At 38.3% G+C, this 23,189-nt stretch overlaps 2 protein-coding genes across 2 annotated transcripts; both read left to right on the top strand.

The window, feature by feature from the left end:
- The first annotated feature begins 390 nt into the window (after window positions 1-390).
- On the top strand, window positions 391-3,965 carry LOC127427087 (protein-L-histidine N-pros-methyltransferase-like). The gene is given in 7 exon segments (XM_051674448.1): window positions 391-508; window positions 668-825; window positions 951-1,141; window positions 1,243-1,315; window positions 1,317-1,453; window positions 1,593-1,777; window positions 3,322-3,965. Coding segments are annotated over 6 exon segments (900 nt in total). The 5' UTR covers window positions 391-508; window positions 668-720; the 3' UTR covers window positions 3,531-3,965.
- A 6,309-nt stretch (window positions 3,966-10,274) lies between these two features.
- LOC127427090 (ER lumen protein-retaining receptor 2-like) lies at window positions 10,275-18,395 on the top strand. Its single transcript, XM_051674451.1, has 5 exons — window positions 10,275-10,533; window positions 15,316-15,416; window positions 15,612-15,770; window positions 15,899-16,151; window positions 17,948-18,395. The coding sequence occupies exons 1-5, from the start codon at window positions 10,443-10,445 to the stop codon at window positions 17,980-17,982; spliced, it is 639 nt and encodes a 212-aa protein (XP_051530411.1). The 5' UTR covers window positions 10,275-10,442; the 3' UTR covers window positions 17,983-18,395.
- Window positions 18,396-23,189: the final 4,794 nt, after the last annotated feature.

Raw genomic sequence — 23,189 nt, 5'->3', positions numbered from 1 at the left:
TTGTACCTTTGTCTTTGTGTCTCATTTTCAAATAACTTTTTTTTTCCTTCTTCAAAACAAAGTTTATAATGTTGTGATCCACCTCGGAGCTGGTTGGTTTGGTTTATGGCTTTTATGAGGGATTTTATGAAAAGTCTATAGAAGGGCCGGAACCCGGGCCGGAACGTCTGTAGCCTAAATTGTGTAAAATGGAACTTCCTTTTATACATCCGCCATATTGGGCGTTCCAGGTTCTCTTATTAATTTGACTACAAGTGGTCCGTCTTGGGCTAAGCACTCTTTGGTAGAGCAAAGTCTCAACAAAAGCCAAAATGAATTTTTGGTCGACACCTATTGGTAGTATCGGGTATGACATGTCTTCTGGTTTGACGGGCTCTTTTAAATGTAACACAGGAAGTTTAAATGTAACACGTCTGCAAAAAGACTCCACTGATTTGTCCCAAATGTATTTGTCTTGTGGATTTCACTTAACAAAGATGTGGCCGCCTAAACCGCACCACACCTTCAGGTTTGTTTGATTGTTGAATTGGGGGGGCTGGGTGTATTTGTTCTTGTACTGCTCGTTTTTCTTCACTAGTTTTATGTGTCATCAGCTGTTCATTTACCTGTCATATTCAGTCACTTTGTTTGACTCCCAGCACTGTCTGTCTCTATGTGTAATGTACAGATGAGGTCATTTTCTGCGCCTGGGTGCTGTTTTACGTGTCCTTTCTACTGGCAATGCGAAGGATGTGGACTGGAAAATATGTTCGCAGTCCACTTGCTCGTACTCTGTTCATGAACATGGTGACTGAGTGTGACATTACTGGACATGATGCCCAGAAGGTAAGTGAAACTTCTTTTCTGGCCAAGTCCAGGAGCCTGGTATCTTTATTATTATTATTTTTATTTATTTTTATTTTTGACTTGCTGTTGAGTTATTTCAAGTGCAGGATTTACTGTCTTTGCAGTGGTATCATTGCTGTCCAGACATGCTTGGAGAAAAAGTCCAGTCTGTGTTTGTGCAGAGCCATCTGGATGCTGAGACGCAAGATTTTCTCCGCAGGAGTGTAGAGAAATCCGGTTGGCTGTTCACCCAACTGTACCACTCGCTGTTCTCCACCATTTTTAGCCCCATTATTTCTCGAACATCGATCAATGGGTAACTATGTTCTGCCCTCATTTTATAATCCACAATGTTTTGGATTTTCTCCCATTTTGGCTCGTAAAGTGACTTTGTCTTGGCCGTGTTTTTGTCTGCAGCTTTCTGGGACGGGGCTCCATGTTTGTCTTTTCAAAGGACCAGTTTCGACATCTCCTCCGGATCAGTCCGGAACTGGAAAGCGGAAAGACTGTTGGATCTGGGAGCCGGCGATGGGGGAGTCACAGAAGTGATGGGCTCTCATTTTAATCAGATATATGCCACAGAAGTCTCTACGCCTATGAAATGGCATCTCCAAAGAAAGAATTACAGGTACCTTTGGATGGACCCATCTCTTGTATTTCTGGCTTTTGGCCCGCTGTCAAACGGTAATGCACTGCAACATCCACTGGTGCTTGAATTATCTATTGAGGTGAACTTCAGTCCTCTGTGCTTGACTTTCATTTGGCAGCTTGTTAGGAATAGATGAATGGCAGAGAACAGGACTCCAGTATGATCTGGTCAGCTGTCTGAACTTGCTGGACCGGTGTGATGAACCTCTAAAACTTCTGCAGTACATTAAGCAATCCCTGGTGCCAGGAACAGGGCGGCTCATCCTTGCAGCTGTGCTGCCTTTTCAGCCTTATGTGGAGACAGGTAAGATGAGGGGTGTAACCAGAACTACTGTTCAGTTAATTAGTGTCTGGAATTAGCTGTACAAAGCGGTGGATTACGAAATATATTTTATATCTGCATTACCTAGAACATGCGTGGCACTGCAAAAGTATTTAGACACTTTTGGACACTTATGAATGTCATTGCATTAGATACAAATTGTCAATTCAAGTTTCAAGTTTATATTCTACTTATTTGCTCTGCAAACTCTATGCAGGCTTTGTATTTTCAGGACACCATTGATTTCAGGATGAAAGACCAGAGAAACATTTCAGATGTGATGATTGGGCCGCTGGTTAGTCCAGTTATGAATGAGTTGTTCAGTCACATTACTTTTTTGATGCAATTTTTGTATTCCTAATAAATTCAGTAGAAGTTAATTCGGTAAATGTGTTTCCATCATGGTTTATGCGCATTTCTTCTTATCTAATAAAAAATGTATCCACCTCAAACGAGCTGTAAAATTTCTGTGCTTTCAGCTCACACAAACACATGAGGCAAAAAAAACATGCACTCTTATGTGCCCTTCAAGTGGAGTCTGAAAATTTGTAATTACAAGTTCCGAACACATGACTGGTCCAGCGAAGTCGCATTTACGTGTGGGAGTCGGAATTCTAGATGATACCTGAGTTTATATATAACACTCAACTAATAATGACTCACACTTTGTGGTTTGTTTTAAGCAAATTAATTAATCATTTGTTAGATATCACGCATTAATAAATATTATATGTTATGTGTAAGTGATACAGGTTTATTCACTTATGTTTATTCTCTGGTACAGCAGAAAAAGAGCTTTTGCCGTAGTTCATTGTATATTTGTTTATGTTTGGCTTCTTGCGTATTTTGCTTCTCGCTTGAATGCGTGATATGTCGTAATAACGAATGCCTGACTCTGAGGTTCGAGCTTCCCAGGATCACTCTGAGGCAGCCTCAAGCCTAATTTACACTATGGATGAAGCCGAACATTTTTCTGGACAAATTAAAGCACCCTAGGCAAACAAATCTCTAATATGTAAATATGAAGCTCTATATGTAAATATTCACCAAATTAAGCTTTTTGTAGCCTATATTTTCACCAGATGAAGGGTTTTGGTTACAGAGGACCGTGGAGGAATACATTTTTCTTAAAACTAAGGCAGCTATCAGCATTGATTTTTGTAGATAACCGATAGTTCCAAAAAGTATCGGCACAGATTAATCGATAAAACCGATATATTGATAGAATACCTGTATGACCTTTTGTAGCGACAGACCAGAGTAACCACAGCTACAGTTCATCACTTTTACCATGAACTAGTTCTAAAGTTTGACACCCAAAAAGTGTCCTAATACTTTATTTTCCCTTTTGAACAACATTGTTTTATAATTTGAAACCTAACATAACCTAAACCTAGCTTAAATTTGTTAAATATTTCCTTGAAAAGTGTGTTTATATGCTAAATTCCAAATTATTTTTATGGCCATTGTATCTTCTAATGTAAAATCTTCTAATATACTTTTTTTTTATACTGTTATGCTCTCAGGTGGGAACTGGGTACGACCAAAGGAGTATATCAAAGTCGAGGGCAAAATGTGGGAAGAACAGGTGACATACCTGACCACAGAAGTGTTCCAGAAGATAGGGTTTGAGGTGGAGGCGGTGACACGCTTGCCATATTTGTGTGAGGGAGATATGTACAAAGATTACTATGTGCTGGATGATGCAGTATTTGTGTTAAAACCTCAAGATTGAAGTTATGCTTATGTAACTCTTGTGGCAGTGCAGTAAAATCAATTTCTGTTCTTGATCTGAATTGTTTTTTAATATTAAAATTAAAAGGGCTTAATTTACCGCTAAGTATAGATGGATGAGGTTATGTGTCTGTTATGTCTCAGGAAAATGAAAACTTTGAGGAACACATTATACTTTGTTATTCCAACTAATGAACTGTACTGTAATTGTACTGAAGGTGTAGGAGGCACTTCCTGTTTATGAAAAAGCACAAAAAATACAACATATTAGTTTTGTGAATATGGGGGTATTAAGAACTCCAAATCTCTTTCTTTGGTTTTCTTGGTGACATACAGGTGCATCAACAAATTAGAATGTCGTGGAAAAGTTCATTTATTTCAGTAATTCAACTCAAATTGTGAAACTTGTCTATTAAATAAATTCAGTGCACACAGACTGAAGTAGTTTAAGTCTTTGGTTCTTTTAATTGTGATGATTTTGGCTCACATTTAACAAAAACCCACCAATTCACTATCTCAAAAAATTAGAATACATCATAAGACCAATAAAAAAAACATTTTTAGTGAATTGTTGGCCTTCTGGAAAGTATGTTCATTTACTGTATATGTACTCAATACTTGGTAGGGGCTCCTTTTGCTTTAATTACTGCCTCAATTCGGCGTGGCATGGAGGTGATCAGTTTGTGGCACTGCTGAGGTGGTATGGAAGCCCAGGTTTCTTTGACAGTGGCCTTCAGCTCATCTGCATTTTTTGGTCTCTTGTTTCTCATTTTCCTCTTGACAATACCCCATAGATTCTCTATGGGGTTCAGGTCTGGTGAGTTTGCTGGCCAGTCAAGCACACCAACACCATGGTCATTTAACCAACTTTTGGTGCTTTTGGCAGTGTGGGCAGGTGCCAAATCCTGCTGGAAAATGAAATCAGCATCTTTAAAAAGCTGGTCAGCAGAAGGAAGCATGAAGTGCTCCAAAATTTCTTGGTAAACGGGTGCAGTGACTTTGGTTTTCAAAAAACACAATGGACCAACACCAGCAGATGACATTGCACCCCAAATCATCACAGACTGTGGAAACTTAACACTGCACTTCAAGCAACTTGGGCTATGAGCTTCTCCACCCTTCCTCCAGACTCTAGGACCTTGGTTTCCAAATGAAATACAAAACTTCTCATCTGAAAAGAGGACTTTGGAACACTGGGCAACAGTCCAGTTCTTCTCCTTAGCCCAGGTAAGACGCCTCTGACGTTGTCTGTGGTTCAGGAGTGGCTTAACAAGAGGAATACGACAACTCTAGCCAAATTCCTTGACATGTCTGTGTGTGGTGGCTCTTGATGCCTTGACCCCAGCCTCAGTCCATTCCTTGTGAAGTTCACCCAAATTCTTGAATCGATTTTGCTTGACAATCATAAGGCTGCGGTTCTCTCGGTTGGTTGTGCATCTTTTTCTTCCACACTTTTTCCTTCCACTCAACTTTCTGTTAACATGCTTGGATACAGCACTCTGTGAACAGCCAGCTTCTTTGGCAATGAATGTTTGTGGCTTACCCTCCTTGTGAAGGGTGTCAATGACTGTCTTCTGGACAACTGTCAGATCAGCAGTCTTCCCCATGATTGTGTAGCCTAGTGAACCAAACTGAGAGACCATTTTGAAGGCTCAGGAAACCTTTGCAGGTGTTTTGAGTTGATTAGCTGATTGGCATGTCACCATATTCTAATTTGTTGAGATAGTGAATTGGTGGGTTTTTGTTAAATGTGAGCCAAAATCATCACAATTAAAAGAACCAAAGACTTAAACTAGTTCAGTCTGTGTGCATTGAATTTATTTAATACACGAGTTTCACAATTTGAGTTGAATTACTGAAATAAATGAACTTTTCCACGACATTCTAATTTGAGATGCACCTGTATGTGCCTGTCCCCTACTTTTACTTACTGTGTTTGTATTGCCCTCCAGTATAAAATGAATGTCTTATGTGTCTCTTTGAAAGTTGTTTGAAACATCCTAGGACCAATGTAAGTTTTTTTTTCCTCAATATTTTAACAATATTCAATAAAAGTTTGTCTGTTGTTCAGTATAGTACACGCAAAGCGCCTTACTCATGAAACACAAGCTGAGCTAAGCCATTCTTGCATAAAATCACACATTCAATTAACAAGCAACAATTTATGTAGGAACGGATTAATGAAAGATTTTATGTTCTGCTCATATGTCATGATTAAGGCCAAAAGAGTCTGAACATAAACATATGTAGTTAATAGTTAATTAAAGGTGGAAGGTGTGATGCTCTGTTAGTGTTCTTATTTTACCAGTGGTGAATTTATTTTCCTTACATTGATCAAATCATAGGTTACATGAGCAACAAAACTATTTTGTTCAAGTATTTTCTTTGCGCCGTCCCCATAGACCTGGCCATGATCATTAGTTAATCTGCCATTTGCCCTATGCTCAAGCAAATGCCCAATCAATGGAGTCAGTAGACTCATTTGTAAAGAAGTTATTTATTGGTGCATATAAAGTTGCCATTGGATTCATATTGGTGCATTTAAAGTTGCCATTGGAATCCTGCATAATCTTCCACTAACACACCTGCCTGCGAACACATATCGGCTGATTGAGTAGGATCTAAACTGTGCAGAGCAGTACATCCTCATGAGAAGGATCCTGCAGCACTGATTCAGCAGAAACTCCCCACCCTTCACAAGCCTCAGAACTCCAAAGAAATAGAATTAATGGGTAGAATGGCAATTTGATTGAAACAGGGTGTTGTAAAAACAGGTGGGGCTTAGCGGCCCGGAAGTTGTCTCTAACTGGTAAGGTATGATGGATTTAAATGAAAATGCTCCTGTTTTAGCTAGTTTTTATTTATTTAAATGGTATATTGTTTATTTGGAGTCCCACAGACACCCTACACCAACCCTACAAAAATTAACCATGGTTTTACTACAGTAACCATAGTATCACCATGGTATTTTTCTAATAAAATCATAGAAACCACAAAATTAAACATGGTTACTATTAACTACTATTAACAAAACGCTACTGTAGTAACACCATGGTTAGTACATCAGAACTATATAGTTTCCACCAAAACTCATGGTTATTACAATATTACCACAGTAAAACCATGGTTAATTTTATCCGGATCAAATCCTTCTCGCAACTCCCCGACCTTCACTGTGACCAAATCACTGCGAGGAGTCTCTTCTATTTATTACTATAAATAGTATTATAGGAATTATTTGGAGTAGAGACATGGGGAAAAATATGTCAAGAAGTGGAATTCGAACCCGGATCTCCAGCGTGACAATACATACGCATGCTGTAATTACACCCAGAGCTACTACAGCGGTTTGTCAAAAAAAATCCTGTTTCCACCAGATTATTGGAGCGTAAATAGTCACTTAGTTATCCAATCTCTTAATCCACTAAATGTCTAACCCATTAACCAGTTTTATGTCTCTGCCCCATCGTGAAAAATTCAAATATGCCCGCCTTCATTTGATCAGCAATTGACCCCAAATAAATCTGTTGTGGCTGTCTTGAGTTTGGTCTGAGCTAGTGTAGTGTACAGAGTTAGTGTAAATAGCCTCTGCCAACAAGATGGGCTATTTGCACTTAGTGTAAATAGACACTCCGATAAAGTATTGTTCAGAACACCTCTGAAAAATCAGAAGCAAGGCGTCATCATGTGGTACCTGTTACTTCTCTCAGCGGTGTTCAAAATGGACCAATCACACTCATTGAGATTACTGGTTAAGGATTTTATTTAGCTGATAGTTCACCCAAATATGAAAATTATCTCATCAATTCACTCACCCTCATGCCATCCCAGATGTGTGACTTTCTTCTGCAGGACACAAATTATGATTTTTAGAAGAATATCTCAGCTCTGTAGACAAGGGACGTAGCCAGGAAATTACTTTAGAGTGGGCTTCAATAAAAATGGAGAGGCCAAGTTTTTGCCCAAAAATGTTTAATCAAATTTTCCTTAACAATGAAGAAGTGGCATATTCAAACAGTTCTTTCACACTTTCAGAAATCAGAATATATGTATTTTTCAAAACTATTTTATCAGAATGAGCTTGATTGCCAAGTATGCTTACACACACACAAGGAATTTTCCATGGTGACAGAAGCTTCCAGTGCAAATGCAACCATATATGCATACATACAAACATATACATTTAAACATATATACATATAGTGATATAAAATAAATAAATAAATAAGATATAACATGAAAAAAAGAGAAATATACAATAGAGCAATAAAGTTGTTCGAATATTTTCTATACAGATATACAGTCATGTGCAGGTGATATAATGTATTGAAGAAGAGGTAGGATATGTTAAAGAATATGAATAAAATATGGATATAAGTAGGAATGGATGGATTGAACATTGCACATGGTTGTATTGACAAAAAGAAAGTATTTGGGGGCAGTTTTAACTGTTCATAAAGTGGATGGCCTGAGGGAAAAAACTGTTCCTGTGCATGGCTGTTCTGGTGCTCAGTCCTCTGTAGCACCGGCCAGTGGGCAACCATTCGAAAAGGTAGTGTGCTGGGTGAATGGGGTCAAGAGTGATTTTACCAGCCCTTTTCATCACTCTGGATGTGTACAGTTCTAGCAGGGTGGGTAGGGGAACACCAATAATCCTCTCAGCAGTCCAAACTATCCTTTGTAGTCTTCTGATGTCTGACTTGGTAGCTGAACCAAATCAGACAGTTATTAAAGTGCAAAGGACAGACTCAATGACTGCTGAGTAGAACTGTATCAGCAGCACCTATGGCAGGTTGAACTTCATCAGCTGGTGAAGGAAGTACAACCTCTGCTGGGCCTTTTTCAAAATTGAGTCCGTGTGGGTCTCCCACTTAAGGTGTGAGATGGTAGTGCCCAGGAACCTGAATGACTCCACTGCTGCCACAGTACTGTTCAGAATGGTGAGCGGGGGTAATGTTCGGGTGTTCCTCCTAAAGTCCACTGTCATCTCCACTGTTTTAAGCATGCTCAGCTCTAGGTTGTTTTGACTGCACCAGAGAGCCAGCTGTCCAACTTCACTTCTGTATGCAGACTCATCGTAATCTTGGATGAGGCCAATGATAGTAGTGTCGTCTGCAAGTCTTCAGGAGCTTAACAGAGGGCTCCTTGGCAGTGCAGTCATTTGTGTACAGAGAGAAGAGTAGTTGGGAGTCTACACATCCCTGGCGGGCACCAGTGCTGATTGTACCTGTGCTGGAGGTGAATTTCCCCATTCTCACTTGCTGCTGCCTGTCTGTCAGAAAGCTGGTGATCCACTGACAGATAGAGGCAGGAACAGAGAGCTTGTGATATATGATGTCACAGAATATGTGAGCTCATCCAGGTCAGTGGCTGCAGCTTCAAAAACACTCCAATCTGTGCAGTCAAAGCAGGCTTGTAGTTCCAGCTCTGCTTCATTGGTCCATTTCTTTACAGTCCTTACTACAGGTTTAGTTGATATTAGTTTCTGCCTGTAGATTGGAAGAAGATGAACCAGACAGTGATCAGAGAGTCCCAAAGCTGCTCTAGGGATAGAGTGATATGCATCCTTTATTGTTGTGTAGCAATGATCCAGTATATTACTGTCTCTGGTGGGGCATGTAATGTGCTGTCTGTATTTGGGCAGTTCACGTGTGAGATTTGCCTTGTTAAAATTGCCAAGAATAATAATAAGTGAATCTGGGTATTGTTGTTCCTTGTCTGTGATTTGATCAGCCAGCTGTTGCAGCGCTGCGCTCACACTCGCTTGTGGAGGAATATAAACACACTCAAGAATACATGAGGAAAACTCCCACGGTGAGTAGAAAGGCTTACAGTTTATGAAGAGTGCCTCTAAATTAGGACAGCACATCTTCTTCAGCATTGTTACATCTGTACACCAACATTTGTTGATGTAAAAACATTCCACCGTCTCTCGTTTTCCCTGTTAACTCTGCGGTGCGATCCGCTCTGAACAGATGGAAGCCCGGTAGATGTAATGTGCTGTCCGGAATGGTTTCACTCACCCAGGTTTCTGTGAAATTTGAAGCTCTAAAAAGCTTTTAAAGGCATCATAAAATACATCCATATGACTCCAGTCGTTAACTCCACATCTTCTGAAGAGATACTGTATATGTGTGGGTGAGAAACAGATAAATATTTTAGTCATTTTTTTACTATAAATCTCCACATTTGACCAGCCCCGACCAGTAGGTGGTGATGTGTACAAAAAATGTAAATCACCAAAAACAAAACTAAAAAGATTGTGGAAGTAAAAGTGGAGATTTATTGTAAAAGAGGACTTAAATATAGGTCTGTTTCTCACCCACACCTATTATATTGCTTCTGAAGATATGAATTTAACCACTGGAGTTGTGTGGATTACTTTTAAGATGACTTTGTGTGCATTTTGGAGATTCAAAGTTCTGGCCAGCATTCACTTGCATTGAATGGACCTTCAGTGCTGAGATATTGTTCTAAAAATCTTCGTTTCTGTTCAGCAGAAGAAAGAAAGTCATACACATCTGGGATGACATGGATCATTTGCATTCGTATGTCTGAGACAATGAGGCAACCCTCCTAAATTTTGAATGCAGTTTAATTTCGAATTTGGTTTTCTGAGCCGTCACGCGCCCCCTTGAGGAAGATCCATTTATCTCCCATAGAAACCAGTTATTAGCAAGAAACATGAACCTCCCAACGATGAACTCTAAACAAAATCCTGTGGCTCAGCCAACCCGCTGTCAGCCCGTACTGAACGCTCATATTGTCGGCCACGTCGTGCTGCTCTCGCCATCTTTCAATCGGGAAAAGCCGTCTTTATTGCGCTGTTTGGGGGAACCTCAGCACTCTGAAGTATCGGACAGCCTGTCCTCCTGATACATTTCATTCACCCATTCATAAGCTCTAAGGAAACATGAACATTTTCAGACTGACGGGGGATCTCTCCCATTTAGCAGCCATCATCATCCTGCTGATGAAAATATGGAAAACCAGGTCGTGTGCAGGTGGGTTGTGCATTGATTTTACGAGAAAAGTACACGTCAGTTACATTGTTCACTTTTAAGGGTTGTTTTTGAGTGTGTTTGGTGAATGTTTGCTTGAGATATATGTTTATCTGGGCAGCTAATCCGCTCATTTGTGTGTGAACTCTTGCACTAGGCCTCATTTGACTGAAATAGACTGAATGATGATATCTGGCTAGTGTTTGTGACGACAGTTTTACATTTTACTCTAAAATTGATGCACTTCTTTAAGTTTAACCACGTCTTTGCCAGACCTGCCGCCCACAGTTAACTCAAGTTTGATTTTACTGCCGTATAAATCAATATACATTCAAAAGAAGTGATGATCTCAGCAAAATCCCTTTTTGAAACCCTTTCTTTAAACTTTATTGCATGAGTTTGGGATCATATTTACGTAATCAGGCTGTAGATAAAGTTGACTTCATTCATTCATTCATTCATTCTGATTGCATGCTCTGACCTCTGACGTGGCAGCAGGATGTCATTATAATATTAGCCTATCTACTTAAGCCTGGCACTCATAACAGAGATGCGATGTATCAGCTAAAGTACTTGTGTTTGTAACTATGGGTTGATTTTACTGTCATGTGGTTATTGTGACCGGATTGTCATATCTGTTCCAAGGTTGCACAAGAACTGTGCACTTAGTCATGATAGACCTGATAGTACTTTACTAGTCAAAGGTTTGGACACACCTACTAATTCTTGACTATTATTTTAAAAAGTGGATAAAGAGAAATGGTATGTAATAAGGCAAATGGACGAATAGAGATTATGTTCTAAGGTCAATGGAAACTATTTTTCTTTTCAAGATCTATTAAAGATTTTAATGTATTTTTGAATATATGATTCACAGAAACAATTAATTGAATACACCTTCACTATGTTGATGTTTTCAATTTATGAGTTCAGAGTATTTTTTTTATTTTTTTTATCAAAGTAAAAAAAAGTCTAAATGGTGTAACCGTTGGAGGACAATACAAAACAAAAGTAACATTAAAAGCTGAAATTATGGTGTGGATGCAGCATTATTCAAAATTAATATTTTTCAGTTGCAGATGCCATTGTAAAAATTCACTATTCACGATCAGCCATGATTAATTTAATCCAAGAGTGAAAGTGTATGGGAAAGTGTAACAAGTAGGGATGGGCACGAGTACGTGGACGTGGCAGCAATGATCGATCATGAAAATGATAATCGATGGTAATCATGCATGAAGTGACTTTTCACTTAACTGGAAATTCAGTGACAATTACCTGACAACTAAACACACACGTGTCAAAAAGGGAGCATATTTTTAATTTTGAGATTGATTACGTTGTGATTTTGAGGGGTACATTGATTGTCAGAGAAATCTCATAGCAACCAACTGATATACGATGCTGCAATGCTATCTTTACAATAATCAAAAGAGAGTGTTATTAACCGTGTTTTGAACACCTGTCGCTGCAAAACGTTTGCTAAACACGTTTTATTATAACTTAATGTAAGAACTTTCACTCGTTAAAGGATATTATTTAATAAAAGTGAATGTTTGTCACTGACTGTAAACCTCCCTGCCCTGGGTGCTGAATTGTTTGTGTGACGTAACACATACATGCATCTCGACGAAATGGGAGTTGAAGATTTCCGCATGAGTTTCCAAGTTAGAAGTCCGACATAAAGTGTCATTCCATTGCACTTTCCCCAGTTGAAAGGTGGAAATTCCAACTCTCTGAGTTGAATGGAATGCTTCATTAATCATTACAGCAACAACAATACGGAGCATCGCGGATTTCCCCACAGGAGCGAACACACACACAAGGTGTGTGGCAGTGGTCTCAAGCAGAAGCAGCGCATATACAGCAGGCGAGTGTTTCAAACAGCTAGACAGAGCGCAGCTAAATGGAACAGAATGCAGCGACTGAACTTCAACTTAACACGCATATTAAAAATGTGATGGTTATGGCGTCTTCTGTTAAACCAACCACAATTTGAAAATAGACGGTTCAGACAGTCACTGAAAAAAAACTGGTGCACGCTTACTAAGATTACTGGGGAAACCTCAAGGAAGAACAGACAGACGCACGTTCTGCACATTCTTTCATTGAGTTGGGCAGCGAATCTTCACAAAATGACAAAATATGATGCATTATATTTTGATTATGAAATCTTTTGTACATTTTGTAACAGATTATTTTATAACTGCCTATAATAATTAATAGACGATACACTGGAACAACAAGACACAATGCAGCAGCCATAGACATTTGTCAGACATGTTATTATATATACAATTATGTACATGTCATTGCCCCTCAAGTATTCATTATCATTGGTAAACGTCAACTATTGAAGCAACTATTGCGTGAAAATCCCAGTAGATCAGCAGTTACAGAAATAATCAAACCAGCCCATCTGGCACCAACAATCATGCCGTGCTCCAAATTACTGAGATACAATTTTTTTCCCACTCTAATGGTTGATGTGAACATTAACTGAAGCTCCTGCCCCGTATCTGCATGATTTTATGCACTGCACTGCTGCCAGACGGGCTGGTTTGAGTATTTCTGTAACTGCTGATCTCCGCACAACAGTCTCTAGAATTTACTCCGAATGGTGCCAAAAACAAAAAACATCCAGCGAGCGGCAGTTCTGCAGATGGAAACACCTTGTTGATGAGAGAGGTCAAAAAGAATGGCCAGACTGGTTTGAACTGACAAAGTCTATGGTAACTCAGATAACCACTCTGTACAATTGTGGTGAGAAGAATATAATCTCAGAATGCTATTCTGAGATGCGGGTTGGTGCTGTTTTGGCGGCACGAGGGGGACAATACACAATTTTAGGCAGGTGGTTTTAACGTTGGGGCTGATCGGTGTATATTGTTTATTTCCATATTATTGAACATAAGCCTATCAGTTCATAGCAATCCATTTTGCAACAGAATTCGTCAATCTGTCTGAGATAGATTTATAAGAGCTTTTCTAAGGACATGTCAATATACATGTGTTAGATGGATGCTTTTAGAGCTTTTCACTTTAGTTGCATTACATCATAAACAGCGTTTTTAGGTCGCTGTGTGAAGTTTAACGTAGTTTCAAACTTAAAGACAGACACATCTTGAGAACCCTGCATATACAGTGTGTGTATATATATATATATATATATATATATATATATTAGTGTGTGTGTGTGTATATATATATAAAAAATATATACACACACACATATATATATACATACACACACTGGCTGCCAAAAGTTTGGAATAATGTGCAGATTTTGCTCTTATGGAAAGAAATTGGTACTTTTATTCACCAAAGTGGCATTCAACTGATCACAATGTATAGTCAGGACATTAATAACATGAAAAATTACTATTACAATTTGAAAAACAATGTTCAGAACTTCTTAAACTACTTCAAAGAGTTCTCATCAAAAAATCCTCCACGTGCAGCAATGACAGCTTTGCAGATCCTTGGCATTCTAGCTGTCAGTTTGTCCAGATATTCAGGTGACATTTCACCTCACGCTTCCTGTAGCGCTTGCCATAGATGTGGCTGTCTTGTCGTGCACTTCTCACGCACCTTACAGTCTAGCTGATCCCACAAAAGCTCAATGGGGTTAAGATCCATAACACTCTTTTCCAATTATCTGTTGTCCAATGTCTGTGTTTCTTTGCCCACTCTAACCTTTTCTTTTTGATTTTCTGTTTCAAAAATGGCTTTTTCTTTGCAGTTCTTCCCATAAGGCCTGCACCCCTGAGTCTTCTCTTTACTGTTGTACATGAAACTGGTGTTGAGCGGGTAGAATTCAATGAAGCTGTCAGCTGAGGACATGTGAGGTGTCTATTTCTCAAACTAGAGACTCTGATGTACTTATCCTCTTGTTTATTTGTACATCTGGCCTTCCACATCTCTTTCTGTCCTTGTTAGAGCCAGTTGTCCTTTGTCTTTGAAGACTGTAGTGTACACCTTTGTATGAAATCTTCCGTTTTTTTGGCAATTTTAAGCAACACAATGCTTAAAACAATGACTGACTGATGAGTTTCTAGAGAAAGTTTCTTTTTAGCCATTTTTGACCTAATATTGACCTTAAGACATGCCGGTCTATTGCATACTGTGGCAACTCATAAACAAACACAAAGACAATGTTAAGCTTCATTTAATGAACCAAATAGCTTTCAACTGTGTTTGATATAATGCAAGTGATTTTCTAGTACCAAATTAGCAATTTAGCATGATTACTCAAGGATTAGATGTTGGAGTGATGGCTGCTGGAAATGGGGCCTGTCTAGATTTGATCAAAAATGACTTTGTTCAAATAGTGATGGTGCTGTTTTTTACATCAGTAATGTCCTGATTATACTTTGTGATCAGTTGAATGCCACTTAGGTGAATTAAAGTACCAATTTCTTTCCGAAACAGCAAACTCTGTACATTATTCCAAACTTTTGGTCGCCTGTGTGCGCGCGTGTGTGCGCGCGTGTGTGCGCGCGTGTGTGCGCGCGTGTGTGTGTGCGCGTGTGTGTGTATACACACATATACACAATTGTTTTTTGTTTTGTTTTTTGTAGAAAATGCCTTAAAGCAACATGGACACAAAAAGACTGCATTCCTACAATCTACAATCCAAAAAAAAAACTATCCCTTACCAGCTCTAATGAATTTGCATTTAATAAATAACATGACCTACTGTAGCTTGCTGTAGCCTGTCGCAAAATTTAATAAACAAAACTGTTCACACATCTTATTGTTGGATCCCATTTGCTTGTTTTTCAGGTATATCTGGAAAAAGTCAGATTCTGTTTGCCTTTGTGTTCACCACTCGTTACCTGGACCTTCTCACCTCCTTCATTTCCTTGTACAATTCCACCATGAAGGTGATGCAGAATAGACTTGAAGTTCATCCTTAAACTCAATACAATTAACAAAGAGAAAAATAGTGCTTTTATATTAATGTTAACTCTCTTAAGAGTCGCCCTTTAAATACACTGAGGCAAAGTATTCTAGATGGAATGCTGTGTTATGTCATTATATACCTTTATATATATATATATGTTCTATACATGTTTCAGATCATCTACATTGCATGTGCCTATGCCACAGTGTATCTGATCTACGTTAAGTTCAAGGCCACATATGATGGCAACCACGACACTTTCAGGGTGGAATTTCTGGTTGTCCCAGTTGGTGGCCTGGCATTTCTCGTCAACCACGACTTCTCTCCATTGGAGGTAAGAGAGCAGATCCAGGTTGTTGTTTTCACTCTGCATTACATTGCATGCCTTTTGAAGAGAATAGCTGCTTATAAAAAGCTGCCTTAAATTTACCTGTTTATGTTGTTGTGATCTATTCATTGCAGATCCTGTGGACCTTTTCAATCTATTTGGAGTCAGTGTCCATCCTCCCTCAGCTTTTTATGATCAGCAAGACGGGAGAAGCCGAAACCATCACCACACACTACTTGTTCTTCCTCGGCCTCTACCGTGCCCTCTATCTCATTAACTGGATATGGCGCTTCTACATTGAGGGTTTCTTTGACATGATCGCTATCGTGGCAGGCATCGTTCAGACAATCCTTTACTGTGATTTCTTTTATCTATATGTAACAAAAGGTGAGTTGATCTGTATAAAAGTGTTAATGACTTTTAAATTTCAGATGGCCTGGTTTCTTTCAAGGTCAAGTGTGTAATTGTTTTGATGTTCAACAATACTTTCTCCTATCCCAACTTAATGTGCAGAATGAAATACAAGTATGCCATTCGTAGTATGATTACCTTGTAATCTCTTTAGCCCGACATAGCAACATTGGCTCAACCAATGGACCCTTTTCAGAAAATGATGCGTTTCTGCCTTATTTAGCAGCGTAAATCTAGCAAACTTTTTATATTTGATTTTTTTTATTTATTATTATTTAGTGTAAACTAAATTTAATATAATACTTTTTTTATTACCCTGGAATAAAAAAATAAAACAAATGATTCCGACAGCCTTAATCCATCTCTCTCCATTTTTTTCTTCATTTGGAAAGTTGTGGAAACGTAAAAGTGGTGTTTTTCTTATGTTGGAGCAAACGAGTAAGGAAAAATTATATTTGCCGTGGTCTCTCATTCACCGCTATCGAAGTTTACCCTGCAATTATTTATTCCACGTTCCGCGTTGTGAGAAGGGTCCATTGTATTAGTTTGGGGCATGACTATCTGATCATCTGATGTGACCATTGGTAGATGGGAGGGAGTGTTCAGAAAACCTGTTTGAAAACAGTGATTATATTGAGTATTGTTTTTCAAATTTCCTAAATTGAGACCAACATTTCTAACACCAACTCTTTCCAAAGCTTTCAAGCTACATCCAACAAACTTGGTACAGACCTTTGGAATGTTCTGGAATAGAGCTCCATGTCTTTTTTTAACTGATCTGATTTAGGGTTTTCGCACAGCGGACGATGAAATATCTGATAAATTTCATATACTTACATTGACAGAATGTTCAAATGTTCAAACGGAATGCTTCTTAATTCAAACTCCAACTGTCAAAAATTCAAATGTAAACAAACCCACACAAGGTCTCTGTCTGTCTGTCCGTCTTATACTGTAATGCCTGTAAAACAATCAACCTAAACTTTTAAAAACTAGCTTAAACTTTGAAAATTTCAGACAAGGCTTTGTCAAATAAACATCAAAGTTTGTCTTGACAAACTTTACCTATCTAGTTATTTTTGCATTTCTGTTTTGTGGCACTAGTGGTTCAGAAATTGAACACTTAAGCTGTAATTTTAACTTTAAAAGCAGCTGCCTCACTGAGATTTTTTTGATGTCTTTGGGGAAAAATCTAGAGTAGACCATCGTTAAGCTTGAAAAATGATACTGGTGAATGGATGAAGTGCTTAAAGTTAATGCTTATGATCATTCTTCTATTTTGCATCCACATAAGTGATTGGAAGAACTGCTTTTCAACAGTTAATGGAGTATCATCGATGTGTCATAATACTTTTTTGATAGAGTTTAGCTATAATCAAGCATCACTGTCAGGCCATAATGGCATTATCCTCTAACCACACCAACAGTATCAGTTAGGAAATGCCTATCTCAGGCTGCTGAAAAAATAATCTCTTTGTTTTGGTCCACTGTTACAGTGTTCTAGATCAATAAGCCAGCACATTCAGTTCTTTAATTATGTTTTACCAGTCAATTTTGCTGCATCGTGTACCGTCAACTTGCCTGCTCACAGAAACAGCAGCATTGAAGCTTTTTTTTTTTTCTTTCAGTTTGAGGTTTTAATTGCTATCTGTACTGTACTGCACCACTGAAATCAATGGAAACATCAGGGCCTGTTGTGACCAGCTCATTTAACTGTTACTTCTTCTAATCTGATCATTGGAAGCAATTCATGTGTGTCTTTCCATTTTTAGTGCTGAAAGGTAAGAAGCTGAGTCTGCCAGCTTAAGTGCCAAAGAGAGAGTCCTGGAAGTTCATGGATGGGCTCAGGACACCACGGCCACAGAGGACGAGTAAGATGCCTGAGACAGAGTGCGAAAGAGATCCATTCCTGTTCATCTCGAGCCCTCGTTCACATCAAGTGCTCTGGGACAGCTCTGGATTACAGCAGTGGCAGTACCACAGCTTCTCCAGTCTTCGGATTCCTGTTTTACGCATCTTGTCTTACCCTTTTTTATTCTGTATAAAGCAAAGAGTTAGAAAAAATGTTTTCTACATGAAATGTGTAATATGATTTGTCTGGCAGCATCATAATGGAGCTGAAAAAAATGCCTTGAATGGGACTGATTCTTATGATGAATATTAGTTATGTTTGTAAGAGTTTTTTCAATCTGATTAAATGTACATGTGTTTACAAAATGATTAAGGGAGTGTTTGTTGGACATTGCTCCTTGTGATAAAATGTAATTGGGGGGGATTGTTTTTGCTCAATTTCTTAATGCAATAATCCTTTGTTAAAGAAGGTCAATCATAATACAGTGGTTCCCCAAACAGTGGCCCGCTTGTTCATTTAGGTTAAATGGCACAGTCTCAATTTTAATTAGATGGGACATTTTTAATTTGTTGTTATAAAGCAGCTCAAAACTTCAATGCATACCACTGTCTGTTGGTGTACAGTATTGACACTGCCGTTATCACTGTAAATGTCTTTTGAGTACAGAAAAATACATCTTACAAAGTTTCTCAATGTAAGATTATATGCAGTTTATTATTAGATTTTTTTTTTTGACATCACCAAAATTGAATTGATTCCATTGAGTATTTTTTTCATCCTTTTAACATTTTCTGTTTTATTTGTATTCTGTTAGATGATAGGATGGAATTTGCTGAAACTTGACAAGTGCAGCCCATAATAATATCCTCATGATGTATGTTCATGAGCTTTTTGTCATTACTAATCTATAAGAGGTTTGGTGGAATGTGCATTGTTAAAGTTTTTGATTTGGCAGACACCATCCTTTTTATTTCATAGATTCCAATAATTAAGACTTTAAATAATATCTTAGCCAGTTTTTGATTAGCTTTTTTGAAACTGAGCTTTTGCATGATGGCACAGCCTCAAATAAAGATTTTATGGGAAACACCACTTGTTTTGAAAATGTCACTTTTGCAATGATGTAAAAGAATATATATCCTAATACTTCAATACTGTGTACTGATTTAGTCTTGAAGGCTCCCATTCATCCAGGGCACTGCGAAATATACTGAAAGGGAACTGGAATTTATTTAGCATTTTACAAAAAGACCTTTGCAACTCATGATGTAAATAATCTTAAACATACAGTGGAGTCACCAGACCTCTCATAAAACCATTCAGATGAGGTGTAACAGTTGCCAGCTGGTAGGTAGCTGTGCAGCGTGTAAACCTCACTCCCCCAACCTCAAGAGGCGCACAAGTGACTGATGATTGAGACTGAAGCTTTTAGCCTACTTGTTAGCATTCTCGCGTCCCACGCCTGAGATGCCAGTTCAAATCCCGTTTGGAGTGGGTGGAGCAGGACAGGTTAGAGTGGCATGACATCTTCAACATGTGGAAAACCAGATTTTGAGCTGTGAGATTTTGTTTCTGGCTTTTGAAGGTGTATTCATTATTTTGTTTCTCATTCAAAATGTATAATTTAAAAAATATATATATTTTTTTATTCTACAATTCCAATTCCAAAAAAGTTGGGACAGTATAGAAAATGCTAATAAAAGCAAAAAAGGAGCTGTTGTTTTATTAAATATACACTTTAAATAGATGATTGCAACATGCTCCAAAAACGTTGGGACAGTCGAGTGTTTATCACTGTGTAACATCACCATTTCTCCTAATAACACTTATTAATCAATCCCTCAGATGTAGATATCTTAAGAACCATCATTCATCTGTAATGGATATCATGACATGGGCTTGGGTATACTTTGGTAAACCTTTGTCAGTCAACACCATTCGCCACTGCATCCACAGATGCAAGTTAAGGCTTTACTATGCAAAGCAGAAGCCATATATCAACACTGTCCAGAAGCGATGCAGCAGGGCTTGGTCTCATCTGAGATGGAAAGTAGAACAGTGGCATCATGTTTTGTGGTCCGACGAGACCATATTTAAAATAGTTTTTGGTAAAAACAGCCGTTCCAGCAGGACAATGTCAAACCACGTACTTTTTTACACGTACCGGATTACAAGCACATGGCTACGTAAGCAGAGAGTGTGGGTGCTAGATTGGCCAGGCTGCAGTCCTGACCTGTCTCTAATTGAGAATGCGTGGCACATTATGAAGCGCACAATACGGCTGGGAGACCAGCTACCAGCTTGTCATACCAACTCAAGATGGTCAAGCTGGTTTTTGGAATATGGTAGCTGGTCGTCAAGTTAAGGACCAGGTACCAGCTTAAGATGGATTTTCCATTAAAAACAAAAGCAAATTTTTTTTATTAAATTCACAAGGTAAAACATCAAATGATCTGTTGTTGTATTACTTTCAAGATACCACAGGGTGAATGGAATTTTCAAATCACTCCTTTTTGTTTTAACATTTTCCATACTGTCCCAACTTTTTCGGAATTGAGCTTGTACATGGAGAGGGTCCCCTCATGGGGGCTGCCATGTTAGGATCACATGACCAGCTGAAAAATACTGGCCAGAGCCATTGAAAAAGAGAGTTGTGACACTGCCATTGACTTCTGTTGTAATCGGAGAATGCGGAAGTGACGCATGTCATGGGGAAACCGATAGTTCCACACACTGAATAGTTCTAGAACTGAACCCCATTCATTTCAGTGTTTCTCAAGCACACTCGCTGGTAAATTGATGAAATTACTGCATTGTTTTGACATTTTAATGCATTAGCTGACCTCTCATGAATCAAGTCAATAGTGGAAATCTAGTTAATGTTTATCGTTAAAAAATAGCTAGTTAGAATCTAATTGGAGTTGCCTAACATGAGCAACAATGGCTACCAAGACCTTGTGTTGGGACCAAGTATAGGGAGAGAAGGCTTGTTACTGAAAACAACCAAGGTATGTGGACTATATTCACTCTCCCTTGCATTCAAAACAGTCACTTATGCCAGCTGCTTGTGCATGAGCACAAAACTGAAATCATATTTTTAATAGTTGTTAGATAGAATACAGTGATGAATTTAAGCTGCACAACACAACTCATGTTTATGGCTCCCTATGACTAATAACGGTGAAAAATTTCATTTCCCAGAAAATAAAAATGGCTTGTACACTTTTGAGAATGTCAAAAAAGATCTCATACTGGTGATTCCAACTTTCTCTGAAAGAAGCACATGTACACTGCTGCTTAGGTGATACTTTGAACTTGAATCCTTCAGTCCCTTGTGCATAAAGAAATGTATACACCTGAAACTAGAATATCTTTTGGTAAATAGGGCAGTTCTACTGTGGAGATGGAATTGCAGCCCAACTTTGATTAGTCTGATGAAACATTTACAATGGCAGCCAAAAGTTTGGAATAATAAACAGATTTTGCTCTTATGGAAAGAAACTGGTACTTTTATTCACCGAAGTGGCATTCAGCTGATCACAATGTATAGTCAGGACATTAATAACATGACAAATTACTATTACAATTTGAAAAAAAAAAAAATCAGAACTTCTTAAACTACTTCAAAGAGTTCTCATCAAAAAATCCTCCAAGTGCAGCAATGACAGCTTTGCAGATCCTTGGCATTCTAGCTGTCAGTTTGTCCAGATACTCAGGTGACATTTCACCTCACGCTTCCTGTAGCACTTGCTATAGATGTGGCTGTCTTGTCGTGCACTTCTCACGCACCTTACAGTCTAGCTGATCCCACAAATGCTCAATGGGGTTAAGATCCATAACACTCTTTTCCAGTTATCTGTTGTCCAATGTCTGTGTTTCTTTGCCCACTCTAACCTTTTCTTTTTGTTTTTCTGTTTCAAATGTGGCTTTTTCTTTGCAATTCTTCCCATAAGGCCTGCACCCCTGAGTCTTCTCTTTACTGTTGTACATGAAACTGGTGTTGAGCGGGTAGAATTCAATGAAGCCGTCAGCTGAGGACATGTGAGGTGTCTATTTCTCAAACTAGAGACTCTGATGTACTTATCCTCTTGTTTAGTTGTACATCTGGGCCTTCCACATCTCTTTCTGTCCTAGTTAGAGCCAGTTGTCCTTTGTCTTTGAAGACTGTAGTGTACACCTTTGCATGAAATCTTTAGTTTTTTGGCAATTTCAAGCACTGTATAGCCTTCATTCCTCAAAACAATGATTGACTGACGAGTTTCTAGAGAAAGCTGTTTCTTTTTTTGCCATTTTTGATCTAATATTGACCTTAAGACATGCCAGTCTATTGCATATTGTGGCAATATATATATATATATATATATATATATATATATATATATAATAAAATAATATATATATATATATATATATATATATATATATATATATATATATATATATATATATATAATTTTATTTTTTATAGGCACTGTTGTTTTATTTCTCAATTTCTCTCTTTAATTTCATCCTAATGGAGTATTTTCACAGTGTGGTATTAGTACTTAAGAAAAAGATCTGAATACATCTTCCACCACTGTCTGCTTCTGGCAGTGGAATGCCCTCACCCAAAAATTCAAGTAAATGAAGCATTACTTGTGGCGTGGAGTTTGAATGTTTTTGCTATCATTGTATGGATAAGAATTTGACTCTGTGGTTCTTGCATCTGTCTCTGGAGATGTTTTGAGCAGTCATCATCCAGTGAAGTTTATTGAGCGCCCATGGCCAGCTGTCCAGATCTCCTTTTCTTTCTACTGTTGTCGTGAAAGAAAGAATGCAATGGCTACTTTGAACACTTTTATGCCTTTGCCGGCCCACTTTCTGCCATCTTTCTCTCCTGTAGGAGGTTGAATGAGTTTCTGTGAAGACTGCCCATTCAAGGAAAAACTTATCTACCCTCTCCCTGGATATATTATATAATAAAATGTTTTGTTGAATGCAATTGGTTGGCTTGTTTATTTTGCAATATTGACCAAACTTCTTTCTTGGGGTAAATTGAGCAGTTGCTTGCATTCATTCATATTCACATGTTGTGTAAGCTTATGTGAATGTCTGAACATAAGATAACATTAGGATGTGACTCACATGATAGTAATTATGACCATAAAAGCACGAGAAAAATA

This window comes from Myxocyprinus asiaticus, chromosome 36 (assembly GCF_019703515.2).
Source record: "Myxocyprinus asiaticus isolate MX2 ecotype Aquarium Trade chromosome 36, UBuf_Myxa_2, whole genome shotgun sequence".
Classification (NCBI taxonomy): Eukaryota; Metazoa; Chordata; class Actinopteri; order Cypriniformes; family Catostomidae; genus Myxocyprinus; species Myxocyprinus asiaticus.
This window is presented reverse-complemented; position numbering and strand designations above follow the sequence as displayed.